Here is a 16,825-nt window from a genome sequence, read left to right as displayed (position 1 = left end):
ATTTTACAGTATCTGAGTTCGTATCAAAAACATTTCTTGACAAAATGCAAGAAGGTTTCACGTGGTAATGCGGTAAAACGGCATAACTTTTCTGCAACATCGAATAAATATATGAAAAACACGTCTGTCATGTATAATAAATATGATTCAAACATTCTTATTCTTTTCAAAACAAAACGTTTAGTAGTGTTAGCTGGGCTATAGATCTTTGATTAAAAAAACATAAAAATACTTAGATCAAAAGAGACATAGCTAAAAAAAGACTAGTCATAATCAACTCAGTTAAGTTTTTTATTAAAACAAATTGAATATGCTAAAAACAAGCACTAATGATGAAATAAATAAAACCAAAATTAATCAACTGTACAAGACAAAATCATTTCAAGAAAACATGGTCCCAATGTATCTAGAGTATTTCATTGTGAGTTTCTTGTACATTGCTACATCAGATTGAAGTCAGAGTGGATTTATTGTTGAAAATGACATCATTTAAAAACTGCCAGATTGTGTTCAGTGAATTAGATTTATCATCCATCAATCAAGAATTAAGTTCCAGCTCAGCTGGTTCGAAAATGAGGTATATATATCGAGTCATTTTGACATGTAACAAAAACAATTTCCTCCCCTTAAAAAGCAGTGGTGCTTAAAAAAGCTTTAAAAACAAGTCACAAAAAAATAAAAGCACACATCATGGAGCCAGAAGGCACACAAACCAGTAGAGAATCTATGAACAAACCAAACACCTGCACTATAACCATACAACAACCTGCAAAATAGTTAGAAAAACAACTAGTAGAGTGATTAAATTAAATAATAAAAGACTTAAAACAAAGATGATCACAGCAGCAAATCCATCTTTTAGCTTGACAAATCTATGCAGTGCATTCACTCTCATTACTGTTAAACTAACGCTGTATTTCGTGCACGAGTTGGATGGAGCGAGGTTGCAGGTTTCTCACAGGATCAGGTCAGTGTTTGCCGTCGGCCTCGGTTCAACCGGCACAGTGACATCTGCAAACGTTCGCTCCAGGTGAGAAGATGAAAAACAGGGTGAAGCTGTACTTGAAGTTGAGTGGGTTGCGTTTCCTCATTGGTTTGTGACAGTGACATGTTTAAAACAAGTGGGAGCAAACTAGTCAGCTTTAGTTATCTAAGTCCTGAGAAGATGATTCCATTTTACTTTTCTTTGTGGGTGGGGAACCATCTTCACTTTCCTAATAAGACACAAAAAGCAAAACATTTTCTCAACCTCAAGTCATTTCCAGATTTATTATTTTCTTCTGATTTAAAGGGAAGTGATGCTTTTACCTGAGTGTTTGTCGAGGTGTCTGACGGGGACTCCTTCTCCCCTGATAACTGAGGATCTTTTTTGCTTGTTGAGGTCTCTGAAGGGGTGGAGGTACAATTCCCTATGAAAAATAAACCACAACTGTGATTCATCGCATTTCTTTCAGCTGGAAGATCTCGCATTCAATGTTTTGAATACCGTCTCTATGAAAATGTGCTCACCCTCAGGGCATCAAAGATGTAGGTGAGTTTGTTCCTTCATCAGAACAGATCTGGAGAAATTTAGAGCACTTTACAGCACTTGCACATTATTGGATCCTCTGCAGTGAATGGGTGCCATCAAAACGAGAGTCCAAACATCTGATAAAAATACAGTAATCCACAAATAATCCACACCACTCCAGTCCATCAAGTTATGACTTGCAGGGTTCGTACAAGGTGCTTAAATTGCTTGAAGTACTTGAATTTGACTTTTTGAAATTGGGGTGCGTATTGTGAATAATTTAATTTAAATCAAAACAGGTTTGTGAATCATTTAGCAAATTAAATGATTCAAATCAAATGATTCGCGATCCTTGGTTTGAAGTCCCGATCTAAATCAAATTCAGATCGAGACTTCAGAGCATGGATTGTGAATCATTTGATTTAGTTTGGAACTTCAGAGCGGGTTCACAAATCTTTTGCTTTAGATCGGAACTTTAGAGGGCAATTCATTTGATTGTGAATCATTTGATTTAGTTTGGAATTTCAGAGTGGGTTCACAAATCATTTGATTCAGATCGGGACTTTAGTGCAGGTTCGCAAATCATTTGAAATCACCAGAATTTGAGCAATTTCGCTAATCTTTTTTCAGATTTTTTTTCTTAAACAGTTATAAAAACAAAAAAGTATACACATACAAATCCCTTAAGAAAAATAACAGCGGTTTTACTATAGTAAAATTGTAGTATACTTAGTTTTTTTAGAAATTTTATTGGAAGACATTGTTCGATAAGTGAGATCTCTAATTGAATTTCCTGAAAATAAAAAAAATAGTGCTTGAAAAGTCCTTGAAATTAATTTTATAGTATCTGTATGAACCCTGGACTTGATAAGCAAAAAGCTGTGTTTGTAAGAAACAAATCCATTATTAAGATGTTTTTAACTCCAAACTGTTGCCTCCGTTCTGTATACATAATAATTGCTTTCTCCAGTCAATCGGGAGATAAATATGCACAGATCAAGCAAGCAATTCAGCAATGTTTACAAGAGAAAACAGTCCAAAACAATTCTAAACAGATGTTTTAGTTAATTTTTCATGTGAGAGGACAACAGGAGATAGACTTTTTCACTAGAGAAATCAATATTATGGATAATTGACTGGCCAGAAGCAACAGTTTGAAGTTTAAACATTAATAATGGATTTGTTTCTTACAAACACAGCTTTTCACTTCACAAGATGTTAACTGATGGACTGGAGTGGTGTGGGTTACTTGTGGATTGTTGTTATGTTTTTATCAGCTGTTTGGACTCTCATTCTGACGGCACCCATTCACTGCAGAGAATCCACTGGTGAGCAAGTGAAGTAATGCTAAATTTTTCCAAATCTGTTCCCACGAAAAAAACTAATTAACTTTCACCAACTTGTTATTTTTAGGTGAATTATTCCTTCCAGACTTTTATCTGTGCAAGCATGAAATTTATTAATGTGATCAGACTGGCTTTTGGTACCTTTGTCAGGGGATGGCGTATGTTCTGCCTTGCACTTGTTTCCATCAGTGTGAGCTGCAGCAGTGGCCTCTGGTGTCGGGCTTGTGCTACAGCTGTTCTCCATCTTCACCGGAGATGAATCAGCTATTGAACTCTGATTACTATTCTCATCTATTAGAGAAAAACCACAGCTTGTCATTTAAGAGTCAATACTGTCATTATGCACAGCTTTAAAATCTTGGCATGGTTAAGAGACTGACCGTGCATGTCCATCATTCCCGGAGAGGAACTGTTCTCTGGAGTCGTCACCTCCGATCCATATTTCTCCTCTCTACCCTTTTTCTTTTTATTCTTCTGTTTAGGAGAAAATAAGTTTTAGAACATCAATGAACTACAACTTCATATAAAGAACAGAATGCACAGTTGTCACACACTTTTTCATAACACTTACATCGTCTGACTTTGGTTCAGTCACTGGAACCCATTTGAAGATACGCAGTGAAGTGTCTCCAACCGTCACCCATTTTTTCTCCCTGTGAATTGTTAAAATAAATATCTGAAGCATAGAAAGAAGTACCTAAATGCCTGAATAGCTATTTTGTTACTGGTTAGCATTATCTAATAGCTTAAACGGCCTAAGATTGTTTAAGAGGAACTCACATTTTAATTTAAAATGCCAAATATTTGCATTGCAATATTGATTAATTGTGCACAATAAGACCAGGAATGAGTATTTAAAAAAGTAAATAGGCCATTGATTTGGTGTTTACTTAAAATAATATGCACTTAATAAACCTGAAGTTTGTCTGCAATAGCAGTACTTTTAAAATAACATACCATATAATATACACTACCAGTCAAAAGTTTTTTCATGTTTTTTAAAGAAGTCTCTTCTGCTCACCAAGCCTGCATTTATTCGATCCAAAATACAGCAAAAGCAGTAATATTGTGAAATTTTTTTACTATTTAAAATAACTGCTTTCTATTTGAATATATTTTAAAATGTAATTTATTCCTTTCATCAAAAGCTGAATTTTCAGCATCATTACTCTAGTCTTCAGTGTCACATGACCCTTCAGAAATCATTCTAATATTTTATTAATATTATCAATATTTAAAACGGTTAAGTACATGTTTTTCAGGATTCTTTGATGAATAGAAAGATCCAAAGATCAGCATTTATCTGAAAGAAAAACCTTTTATAACATTATACTGACTCCAAGCTTTTGAATGGTATAGTGTATAATTTATTTATTTTGGGGAGAAACTATAGAAATTATTATTCTTATTTAGCTAAGGATGCTTTAAATTGATAATTGATTAAACTGATAAAAAAGTGATGATAAAGACATTTATAATGGTACAAAAGATTTCTATTTCTGATAAATGCTGCTGTTCTGAACTTTGTATTCACCAAAGAAACCTGGAAAAAAAAATCAACATAACAATAAATATTTTTGAAAAGCAAAACAGAATATTAGAATGATTTCTGAAGGATCATATGACTGGAATAAATTATATTCTAATAGAAAACAGATATTTTAAAGAGTAAAAATATTTAAAAATGTTATTGTTTTTGCTGTACTTTAGATCAAATAAATGCAGGCTTGGTGAGCAGAAGAAACTTATTTTAAAAACATTAGAAATCTTACTGTTCAAAAACTTTTGACTGGTAGTGTATATGATGATAGCAAGAGCATATTAAAAAAAAAGTCATATGCAACAAATGAAAGATGGAACCAAAAACCAAAAAAAATAAAATGCAAGCAAGAAAAAAAGATCATACTATTTTTATGCAATGAAAATAAATACAGGCAAAAATGAGTTTATAAGTAAAATGTCTAACGATAACATCCTTTTTTCTAAAAGCCACATCTTTTAAATGTTGCTTTAATTTTGTTAATGAAATATCAGGCATGCAGTCGCTCACTTCCCTGTCCCAGCCCCCACAGCGCTCCATGTGTTCAGCTTTATTTGATGTAAAGAGACTCTGAGCTGCATTTCAACTCACTGTGTGTGTTACAGCGACTGTGACTGTCGGGCGCACAGGTGAGTTTATCTAGCCTTTCATCGCCTAAAACACAGATGTTACACATCACAGTGCGCCAAACTGCAGCGAGAAATGGCTTCATGTGACTGCAACGAAATGGCTTCTGGGTTCAACCCACTTCATCTCTATCAGAAACGTTTGAAATCCCTCCAAAACATTCGTTTTTTAGTGTATGGTGTCGGGTGCGCGCACAGCACCTGGCGTGCGCTCGAGTTCACTTGGAAATCGCGCTCAAAAATGACCCTTATAATTTCACTCTCTGTCCTTCTCGTTTGTTCTTTCTCTCTCCTCCCCCACAAGCGCATTTTTTTCTCTCCGGTGGAACAAACACAGGGCTTTTCCCGCGGTCTTACCATTTTCGTACTTTCTCAATAGCGGCCATAACGCGTTTGATGTCATCTTTGGCTCTGCTCCGGGTCTCCGCGCGCACTGACCTGCCAGACATTCCCGCCGCTCGATAATATTTTTAAGCTCGCCGGCAGTTCACACACACAATGCGCGCACACACCCGCATACAGTGAACGCTGGGCCGGGAGCGCGCCTGCGCCAAATACACAGCGAGCGAGTCCTTCAAGACACGATTTAAACTCTATTGTTCTTTTGGCGTGGTGTTTCCTTCGCGTAATTAGCGTGCAGTAATTAACGGAATCTTCTTAAGTATGGGTTTGTCATTTGGTAGCTACTTTTGTACAGAAAACAATACGCTTATAAAACATTGAATGAAAACGTGGTTATAATTCAGTGTTTTATGTCGTTTTATGTTATGATTTTAATATTAAAATTCATATTAATATAAAAGACATTTTATATAAATTTCTATAATTGTCTTAGTAATCTTGTTAATGTATGGATTTGTCATTTGGTTGCCACTTTTGTCAATAAGACAATACGCTTATAAAACATTGACGGAAAACATGGTTTTAATTCAGTATTTTATATAGTATTTGTGACCCTGGACAACAAAACCAGTCTTAAGTAGCATGGGTATATTTGTAGCAATAGCCAAAAATACATTGTATGTGTCAAAATGATTGATTTTTCTTTTAAAGATCAGGTTCCATGAAGATTTTATAGTTAATTTTCCTAAATTAAATATATTAAAACGTAATTTTTGAGTACTATGCATTATCCAAGAATACAATGTATGGGTCAAAATGATTGATTTTTCTTTTAAAGATCAGGTTCCATGAAGATTTTTTTTGCTAATTTCCTGAAGTAAATATATCAAGATGTAATTTTTGAGTAATATGCATTGCTAAGAACTTTATTTGGACAACTTTTAAAGGCGATTTTCTCAATATTTAGATTTTTTTTGCACCCTCAGATTCCAGATTCTCAAATAGTTGTATCTCATCCAAATATTGTCCTATATATATATATATATAAATATTGTCCCATACATCAACGGAAAACTTATTCATTCAGCTTTTAGATTATATATAATTCTCAATTTCTGACTGGTTTTGTGATCCAGGGTCACATTTAATATTATGTTTTCAAGATTAAAATCCATATTAATAGACATTTTATATACGTTTCTAGATTTGACCTAAAACAATCAACAATATTTATTAATATTAACAATAACATTTAACAATATTAAATGCAGTTAATATAATGTTTTATTTTCTATTATTACTTATCAAGATTACTAATACTGTAATGCAGTATTCTAATAATATAATAAAATAATAATTAGCAAATCCATGATTTAATATACACAAAAACAAAAGCTTGCTCTAACTACAGTTAAATTGAATATGCTTTAAAAAGTAAAAGCATATAAAAGTTCTTTCAATCCTAATTTACTAAGTAAATTATGCAACTGTTATTTAAAAAATAATTCATTCAAATATAAAACTTTGAATATTTGCATATAGTGATAATTTTACTACATTTTCATCTTTACAATTAAATAATCAGACATAGTGACAGGACTTCTGAAGACATTTATTAAAGTATTAGTGAAGTCATCTATGAAGGTAATTAATTTGTATGAACAGACTGACTAAACTAACGCCAAGGGCAGAGAAAATCAACAAATATGTGAACCTAGACTACAAAACCAGTCATAAGTAGGGTGGGTATATTTTTAGCAATAGTGAACAATACATAGGTTAAAATTAATTTTCTTTTTTATAGCAAAAATCATTAGGATATTAAGTAAAGATCATGTTCCATGAAGATATTTTGTAAATTTCCAACCATAAATATATCAAAACTTAATTTTTGATTAATAATATGCATTGCTAAGAATTTCATTTGGACAACTTTGAAGGCGATTTTCTTAATATTTAGATTTCTTTTGCACCCTCTGATTCCAGATTTGATTTTCAAATAGATGTATTTCTGCAAAATATAGTCCTATCATAACAAGCATGAATTATTTATTCAGCTTTCAAATGATGTATAAATCTCAGTTTAAAACAAATTGACCCTTATGACTGGTTTTGTGCTCCAGGGTCACATATTATGAATGCGAAGGTCACAAATCGATGCTTACATGAATATACATTAACATTAATATCTGAATTACCATTATTGTAACTATAAAGTGTATGACTTTATAATGCCAGCACTACATGTTATTATAAACTTAAGTTACATTAGCTGATACTGTCAAAGAACTTTGATTGTTCTTCTCATCGTCCTCATCCTCCATTTTCTTTCCTAGAAACTTCATGTAGACTTTCTTGAGGGATCCACTGACCGCTGGGCTGGAGAAATAATAGACGATGGGATTGAGCACACTGTTGAAGTAGGTAAAGCAGACAGTTGTGTAAAAAGCCACATTTGCGTCACGAAAATACTGGCACTCACTATACCAGCTCTTCAACACCCAGACGGCAATACGGGAGACATTGCTCGGGAAGAAACATATTATGAAAACTAGAGCGACTGCTAAGACAAACTGCACAGCTCTTTTGATTTTGCCTTGCGTGTCCACTGTCTTACTTTTCAGCTGCCATGTAATACAAGCCGTGCAATAGATAACAATGCCGGTGGGCACAAAGAACTGGATCACGTAGAATGCATTGTGCCAGTCAGACAATGAATTGCGCCCTAAACATATGTTGAAGCTCTCACACTGTGTGCGGTTGTTTCGATAGTAGAAATGCTTGTCTGTTAGAAGGTAGACAGTCATGGCCATGATGAGACCCCACAAGCCTACGGAGACCCATAGGGCGTAAGTCAGACCCATTCGATTGATGCGGTTGAGAGGGTGGACGATCTTCAGGTATCGGTCCACGGCGACGGCAGTGAGGAAGAATATACCTGCTGCTCTGTTGGTGGCCAAAAGAAACAGCAAAATACGGCAGAAGGCATCTCCGTAGACCCAGTCCTTGCCCCTGCGGTAGTAGTCGGCCCTAAAAGGAAGGCAAAAAAGGACCACTGAATCCGCCACAGCCAAATGGGCAAGATAAACAGAATTAGGCTTCCAGCTGTCCCTGTGAAAGAAGAACATCGTGAGGGCGAGAACGTTCCCCATAAGGCCAAAAATAAATTCGATGAAAAGTATAGGAGGTAGGACTTCATCCAAGATGGGTGCTTCGAAAGCGCAGCACTTTGAGGAGTTGTCCATGATTCTGATGCCGAGAGAGATTCGGAGGACTTCAGCTCTTTATAGCTTCGTCTCGGTACTGAATATGCCAATGATTCCCCCAAGACTTGGTCTTAAGATGTTTGCTCCAGAGGCGTGGCTACGTGTGGGCAAGGATGGGCACTGCCCACCCAATTGAAAATCAGTCAAATTGATGTTTAAGCTTAGATTGGCTTTTATATTTTTTTCTAGTTTGTCATTGGCTGTTTAAGTCTTAAACGTAGAAGAGGCATCATCGGGAACCTCAGGAGTCACCGTTTAACGCTGGCACTGAAGCTTTCCTTTCAAACAGTGCAAGTTGTCTGTGTGCTACCAATGTAACATCTATTTTATTGAACCATTTTTTTCGTGTCAAGTGTTTTAATGTAGTTTTGGCCTCACTCATATACACATTTAGCTGAATTGTTTGTTGACCCGTAGCATGGATGTCATTTACCCTTCACTTTTTGCACTTTTTCTGTTGAAAATGGGAATATTTAATTATATGTTATAATTAATATGTTTTATTTTGTTAGGTTGTCAGCGCTGGAACTTATGCTTTATGTTTTCTGAGATTGTCATCTGGTTTCGATCGTGACTTGGGTAAGTTACTCAAAAATCCATTATAGATGACCATCCACTAATTAAAATAGTGATTAGAAGTATTGTTTTACATGACTACACACTTTACTTTTAAGTAAAATCCCTATTAATATCTTTTTGACAAATGACAAACAGCCGTCACTGGAAAACCAGTATGTCAGTGATTGTATTGTCTTGTCTGTGCATGTTTTTTCACCTCTGTATGTGTAAAATGAGAGTCTGATGCTCTTTTAAACCATTGATCTTATAGAGAAGGGATGTACTGATTGGATTATTTTGTAGCTGATAGAAATGACTGATTTCTTGTTATTGGAATCATTCGATACAGATTATGAAATTTATTTTTTAAACCTTTTATCAGAAGCTCTATCATAACCAGTTATGTGTAAGCTTATGGTCGTGGTTAACTGAATTACAGTAGTGGTTTTTGTTCACAATGATATCCCATACGGAAATGTAATATATAAAAAGTGATGTATGTTACCTATAAGATGATATATATTATTTTGATATATTATTATGTGCATTGTTTGGGTAGATGAAGATATAAGTTTGTAACATATATAAAATCCCCAAAGTAAAATGTACTTTAAAGTACTTTAAACTTTAGTACATATATTAATAATATTTATATGTGACCCTAGACCACAAAACAAGTCGTAAGTAGCACGGATATATTTGTAGTAATAGCCAACGATACATTGTATGGGTCAAAACTATTGATTTTTCTTTTATGCCAAAAATCATTAGGATATTAAGTAAAGATCATGTTCCATGAATATATTTAGTAAATTTCCTACCATAAATATATCAAAAATAATTTTTTAATTAGTAATAACTAAGAACTTTATTTGGACAACTTTAAAGGCAATTTTCTCAATATTTAGATTTTTTGCACCCTCAGATTATAGATTTTCAAATAGTATCTTGACCAAATATTGTCCTATCCTAACAAGCCATACATCAATGGAAAGCTTATTTATTCAGTCCCATGGTGCACATTTTTATTATGTTTTAATTATTATATGCACCATATATGTAAGGGATAATCAAAGGTTTGCCGTGCGTTAAAGGATTTTAAATGCACGACGTGGAGGCTAATAACCGCCCGACGCGAAGCGGAGGGTGGTTGCCTCCGCGAAGTGCATTTTAAATCCTTTAACGCACGGCAAGCCGTTGATTATCCCGCTTATTCCATGGTTATAGACAAATTAAAACTAGGATTGATATTTGCAGCGCAAAATTTGACTGAATGGATAAAAAAGACGGTTATTTTTGTCAGTTATGACACGCAGCTCTAGCATTCTGCCCGCTTCAAATCAGACTCAGAGATTAAATAGTCCGGTAAGATCACATTTATTTGAATGAAAAATAGCATTTGTTTCAGTAGATTATCGATCGACCAAGAGAGAGTGTGAAGGCAAGAGAGATGACAGTTGCGTGTGTGTGTGTGTGTGTGTGTGTGTGTGTGTGTGTGTATGTGAATGTGCGTGCGTACCTGCATGCTGTGCGTCTCTCTCTACAAACAACAATTCATTCAAAAACAGCAGTTTTACCACCCCGTTGCTGAGGAATATAATGTAGCGATCTAGTATCTATGCTATTTTAATAAGGATCGCAGGCAAACGCTGACAAGAAGTTTATGTATGTGCGCAGCACAATGCGATCTCCGACCTCTCTCTCTCTCTCTCTCTGTGCTTTTGCGTGCATCAATTAAAGCAGCGCATTAATATAGAACGGTGATTAAACTGACTTGGAACTACCTGTGCATTAAACGGTTTTACTGCACACCTGCCAGCCAATCAGAATCCAGTATCCAGACATTCCATGGAATAATACAACAATATAGCATTATTTTATGTATGCAACTTTATTGAAATATCATATATATATATATATATATATATATATATATATATATATATATATATATATATATATATATATATATATGTGTGTTTATGTATGTTTTGTAATAGATTTCAAATACATGTCTATCAGTTATATTTACTTATATAATATCAACATATATTGTATTCCTCAACTTTAGGTTGCTTTGGATAAAAGCGTCTGCCAAATGTAAATGATGGGTTTTAGGATAGATTTTAGGGTTGTGCCGATAGACGATAGTATTGTGTATCGACGATAGTCAGAGATATCGCCTGTTGCTGATGCCTTTGACGATAGTAAGACGATTATTATTATTATCCGTCAAAAAGAGAGAGTCGGTTCTAGGATGCCTCAGAAACTTGCCGCGGTATAAACACATGCATAGAGTAGATAGCGCCGCAGATGTATACAGTGAAAATGGTTAAGAGATTTATTCATCATACAGTGTACATAGATTAAGTGTAGACAGTCATTAGGATAACAGAGGTAGTAAAATGTGGTTTAGGCTGAATTAAATACAATATATCAGAATCCGTCTGTATATAGCAAACATAAACATTCACCTCAGTAACATCTGTATGCATTAACTAGAAGTACGATGCGATAAAATGGCGCTAAACATACGCACGTGAATAACACGCACATGGCTTCTCCACATTCTATATGAACTGAACTACAACATGAACTGATGACAAAGATCAGACATACAGCGGTAACATTATCGCGATATGACGGGTAAAGAAAGATACATTCATTTACATTCAAGCACGCACATTTACCACTCACTGAAGATAGCAGAGAATGAAACCGAAAGTAAACTTGAACCTCTCTGACAGAACTACCGTCAGCGCTCTGTACACGCACAGCTGTGTCACAAGTCACATGCACTACCCTTACAAAACGAATAAGGAATTTATTACATATTGACACATTTACATATTATTAAATAAATTAGCACGATAGTATCGTGTATCGGCGATCTCACAGGCTGACAATAGGACGATATGAAAACTGAGCATATCGCCCAACACTAATAGATTTATATGTGTATTACAGATATGTCTAAAAAGGTATTATACATAAATAATCATAGATATTTGTATGGGCTAGATGTGTTACTATGAAATTGTTCCAGTATCTAATAAGTTTCATATATGTTTTTATTTAATATGAAAATATATTTCATATATGTACATATATTTCATATGGGATTATAGGTTGATTATTTGATAATCACATAAACAAGCTCAAAAAAGTATTTATTTTAATGAATATATGAAAATAAATATTTAGATTTTAACTTATCTATATAAATAAAATACTATTTTAGTTTAATGCTTTTAACAGGCTAAATAGAACCACTTTTTTAAAGCAATGCTCATATATTCAAGCACCGCATTGCACTGCAGTTTTCTTAGTGATAGTAGTGTTTTCCCCACTTTCCATGCTCTCACTTGACTGTCCTATAAAAATAAGGGGAAAAATTTCCAAAAATGAATTCTATTTCTTAACATATTGACTTTTGTTGCCCACTTCACATATCCAAATGGCCACTCCCAGGAAGCATCTTCATAACATCACTAGTTTGCTCACATGCAAAGGGCGTAGCTGTAAAGGTCCACATGGACAACAAACCCAGGTGTGGTTGGTTAATGGCCTCAAGGGGGATTTGTGCCTCTTATGGATTTAATAATCATTTGTGATCTGTTCATGTTTTTCATCCCTTAGTCGGGATGGCGCCTGTTCTCCTTTCCACTTGTTTCCATCAGCGTAAGCAGCAGCAGTGGCCTCTGATGTCAGGATTGTGGTACAGCTATTCTCCATTGGTTGTGTATCACACTGGCTACTACACTCATGTAAGAAAAGAAAAAAATGAATAATATAGGAGTGAATATGTTCATATTTTTCTTAGACCACATGTTTAATTTACTGACAACAAAATAATTCAGTTCAATTCAATTCAAGTTTATTTGTATAGCACTTTTCACGATACAAATCGTTGCAAAGAAGCTGTACAGAAAATTTAGGTTACTACAATATATTTAGTAGCTTACTAGTGGTGACTACTGTATGTCAAGTCAATGTACATATAGTATAGATGTATGTTAAATCTGTAATGGTGTAATCAAACAGACGATGAACACTATTTATAGTAATGATTATGTGTTGCAATCAAACTTTTAGCATAATGAACTCAAATGGCATTTTTGCACGCACGTTTAAGAAAAGAAAGTAACATATTTATATATTATGTCACATGGAAAAAAATATATGTCATATGGAAACAAATGTAATCAAGATGGATCCTAAAAAATTGCTAAATATTAAAAATGCAAATGAAAAAATGTAAGCAGCACTGCAGGTTCAGAGCAGATGAACAGAAAGATGTAGGAAAATCATTGCAGATTTAGATCTATTATATATATATATATATATATATATATATATATATATATATATATATATATATATATATATGTATATGTTATATATTATTATATAACATGATTATCATGCAGGATCCACCTGCTCTCATAATTTCAAAGCTCAAAATTTGTCTGTGACACTCCCTCTTCTGGATTTTAGTGGTAAGACATATATACATTTACACTACAAAGTGCAAAAATCTTTGTGGATATGCATTTAGTAAAGTAAGTCTTTCAGATTTCAATATTACACAACATAAACAGTCATTTTAAGTCTGCAAAAATTTGTTTTGCAGACTATTTCTTCACAGATTTGTTAGATATTTGTCTAAAGAGGATGTACACCAAATTTCATTTAAGTTGGATGAGCAGTTCATGAGAGTATGTATTTGCTGATTTTACTTTAAAAAAAAAAGGTCATAAATTTAAGCAATAAATGAGTTAATGAGCAGCAAAGTTTGAAGTTTGATACTCAAACTATCCAACAGCATTAAGCTTGATAGATTTTGGTGGCTTACCAATGGATTACATTTCTTTCATATGTAAAATAAGTAAGTTTGACCAGAGTTCTTGTGGTGAGAAGAATTTATTGAAGGTAGCAGTGTAGCAGGTCTTTAACAGCAAAGTTATCTTGTCTGTCTTCAAAAGAGCTTAACCCTTGTAAGAGTCCTAGCTTTTCCCAAAACCTTCATACCTTTACAGACACAGTTTCAGTTGATTGCAGTTGAGGCACATTCACAAATGTAAATGCATCTGGCTAAAGATACACAATCTTTCAAGCTGTTAATAATAAAGAAATAAAATGAGTTATTACAGAAATTCAAAAAAAACTTAATGAAAGCTAAAACATATAAAAAGACACATCTTCAAAAACAATGTAATTCATGCCAAAGGTTTAAAACATTACACAAGTCTATCCAATAAAGTAATCACTCAGGAAAACCAGGAGGACTATTGAAGACATTTATTAAATGCTTCATTGATTTATTTTGTCCATACAGAAGAATATGTCTTCATTTAGTCATAATCGAATCAATAATGAAGTTATTGAAAAGAAATATTTGTCTGCTGCACTGAAAAAACTAAAATAATACACAAAATACAATTAGTATTCCAAGCGGACAGCAAAAAAATAAGTTTAAATATAACCCAACAATGGTTTAAATAAAGGCACAGAATATCACTAAATATGTAATAGATAGGGTTGTTTGTTAAAACATTTACATGATTATATGTGACCCTGGACCACAAAACCAGTCTTAAGTCGCTGGGGTATATTTGTAGCAATAGCCAAAAATACATTGCATGGGTCAAAATTTTTGATTTTTCTTTTATGCCAAAAATCATTAGGAAATTAAGTAAAGATCATGTTCCATGAAGATTTTTTGTAAAATTCCTACTGTAAATATATCAAAATGTAATTTTTGATTTGTAAAATGCATTGTTAAGAACCTAATTTGGACAACTTTAAAGGTGATTTTCTCAGTATTTAGATGTTTTTGCACCCTCAGATTCCTGATTTTCAAATAGATGTATCTCGGTCAAATATTGTTTTATCCTAACAAACTATGCATCAATAGAAAGCTTATTTATTGAGCTTTCATATGATGTATAAATCTCAGTTTTGTAAAATTTTACCTTATGACTGGTTTTGTGGTCCAGGGTCACATATATTAGGAGGTATCATTTACATTTAAATGAATAAATATCCTGCTTTAAAATGTCAAAACCACATAGTGGCCCTGTCCCAAATGACACCTTTGCTGTTGTGTGCGAGTGTCTGTCAGACAAAAGCATCCAATTTAGTCAGTTTAGGCGTCAGTAATGTGCTCACCAGAATGCACTTTTGCCAAGCACACTTGATGTTACCAAACTATGACCTCTTTGAGGAACTGCAAGGGCTTAGGACAACATTTAGGACAGGGCCAATGTCTACCTGAATATTGTCACTGAACAATAATTACTCCTCAATTTTCTTCCCTAGAAGTCTCATGTAGATTTTCCTGAAGGATCCACTGAAGGCAGGGCTTGAGAAGTAATAAACGATGGGATTGAGCACACTGTTGAAGTAGGTAAAGCAGACACTGGTTTTAAACGCATCATTTGCCTCTATGAAATAGCGGCACTCGTTATACCTGAGTTTCAGGACGTACATGGCGATACGCGAGATGTTGCTCGGGAAGAAACATATAATGAAGACTGCAGCCACTGCAAAGATAAACTGCATGGCTCTTTTGATTTTGCCCTTTGTGTCCACTGTCTTTCTCTTTAACTGCCACGTTATGCAGGTTGTGCAGTAGATAACAATAGCTGTAGGTATAAAGAACTGCATTACGTAGAATACGTTGTGCCAGTTGAACCGTGAGTTATTCCCAAAGCAGATGTTGAAGCTCTCGCACTGTGTGTGGTTGTTCAGATAGTAGAAATGCTCATCTGTTAGGAGGTAGACAGTCATGGATATGATGAGAACCCAAAGGCCAAGAGAGACCCATAGGGCATAGCGCAGACCCATTCGATTGATGCGGTTGAGAGGGTGGACGATCTTCAGGTATCGGTCCATGGCGACGGCAGTGAGGAAGAATATACCGCCGGCTCTGTTGGCGGCCAAAAGAAACAGCAAAATACGGCAGAAGGCGTCTCCGTAGACCCAGTCCTTGCCCCTGCGGTAGTAGTCGGCCCTAAAAGGAAGGCAGAAGAGGACCAATGAGTCCGCCAGAGCTAAATGGGCAAGATAAATAGAATTAGGCTTCCAGGTGTCCCTGTGGAAGAAGAACATTGAGAGGGCGATAACGTTCCCCATAAGGCCCAATACGAACTCTGTGAACATTACAGGGGGAAGGTATTGGTCCAGCATTGGCGTTTCGTATGTGCAGCACAATGTGGAGTTGTTCATGATTATGGTGCTGCTGTGAAACTAGACAAAAGTTGGAGAACTTCAGCTCTTTTCACTGTTTAGGTATAAATGGCAATGATTCCCATGAGACTTGTTCTTAGGATGTTTGCTCACATGCAAACACTGTAGCTGTAAGCATGCACAAGGACAACAAAAACCCAGGTGTGATGGGTAAATGGTCTCCAGGGGCATTTGTGCCTCCTGTGAGTTTAATAATCACATCGCTCTGCAACTTGGGACTCTCCAAAAGCACCATTAAAGTGATTACGGGCAGGATACTTTACACTTGGGCATACGGGCAAACAATGAAAAAGTGAATAATATAATTAACAGAGAACTTTTTGTTTTTGTTGGACATGGTTTTGCATGTTTTGTTCCTGATGTGAATCTCACAAGAAATGTCCAGG

At 34.8% G+C, this 16,825-nt stretch overlaps 3 protein-coding genes across 3 annotated transcripts; all 3 read right to left on the bottom strand.

Annotated features, from left to right (window-relative positions):
• Nucleotides 1–273: 273 nt before the first annotated feature.
• LOC141299704 (B-cell CLL/lymphoma 7 protein family member A-like) lies at nucleotides 274–5,519 on the bottom strand. Its single transcript, XM_073830086.1, has 6 exons — nucleotides 5,380–5,519; nucleotides 3,428–3,509; nucleotides 3,237–3,330; nucleotides 2,998–3,147; nucleotides 1,309–1,409; nucleotides 274–1,214 (listed from the first exon to the last, which is right to left on the bottom strand). Exons 1-6 carry the CDS (start codon nucleotides 5,469–5,471, stop codon nucleotides 1,143–1,145), a joined length of 591 nt encoding a protein of 196 aa, XP_073686187.1. The 5' UTR covers nucleotides 5,472–5,519; the 3' UTR covers nucleotides 274–1,142.
• A 2,103-nt stretch (nucleotides 5,520–7,622) lies between these two features.
• LOC141298816 (hydroxycarboxylic acid receptor 2-like) lies at nucleotides 7,623–8,609 on the bottom strand. Its single transcript, XM_073829130.1, has one exon. It carries the CDS (start codon nucleotides 8,607–8,609, stop codon nucleotides 7,623–7,625), a length of 987 nt encoding a protein of 328 aa, XP_073685231.1.
• A 6,876-nt stretch (nucleotides 8,610–15,485) lies between these two features.
• On the bottom strand, nucleotides 15,486–16,418 carry LOC141298817 (hydroxycarboxylic acid receptor 2-like). The gene has a single exon (XM_073829131.1). It carries the CDS (start codon nucleotides 16,416–16,418, stop codon nucleotides 15,486–15,488), a length of 933 nt encoding a protein of 310 aa, XP_073685232.1.
• Between the last annotated feature and the right edge of the window lie 407 nt (nucleotides 16,419–16,825).

Source organism: Garra rufa, chromosome 23 (genome assembly GCF_049309525.1).
Source record: "Garra rufa chromosome 23, GarRuf1.0, whole genome shotgun sequence".
Lineage (NCBI taxonomy): Eukaryota > Metazoa > Chordata > Actinopteri > Cypriniformes > Cyprinidae > Garra > Garra rufa.
Note: the sequence above shows the minus strand (reverse complement) of the source record. Positions and strands in the feature narration are given on the sequence as shown.

What these genes read in the sequence shown, in the direction of transcription:
- LOC141299704 (XM_073830086.1), bottom strand. Translation starts at nt 5,471, where the DNA reads ATGTCTGGCAGGTCAGTGCGCGCGGAGACCCGGAGCAGAGCCAAAGAT. An exon ending in CTGAACCAAAGTCAGACGAT is followed by an intron (nt 3,331 to 3,427) that starts GTAAGTGTTATG and finishes TCTCCTAAACAG; the next exon opens with AAGAATAAAAAGAAAAAGGG. An exon ending in GGGAATGATGGACATGCACG is followed by an intron (nt 3,148 to 3,236) that starts GTCAGTCTCTTA and finishes TTTCTCTAATAG; the next exon opens with ATGAGAATAGTAATCAGAGT.
- LOC141298816 (XM_073829130.1), bottom strand. Translation starts at nt 8,609, where the DNA reads ATGGACAACTCCTCAAAGTGCTGCGCTTTCGAAGCACCCATCTTGGAT.
- LOC141298817 (XM_073829131.1), bottom strand. Translation starts at nt 16,418, where the DNA reads ATGAACAACTCCACATTGTGCTGCACATACGAAACGCCAATGCTGGAC.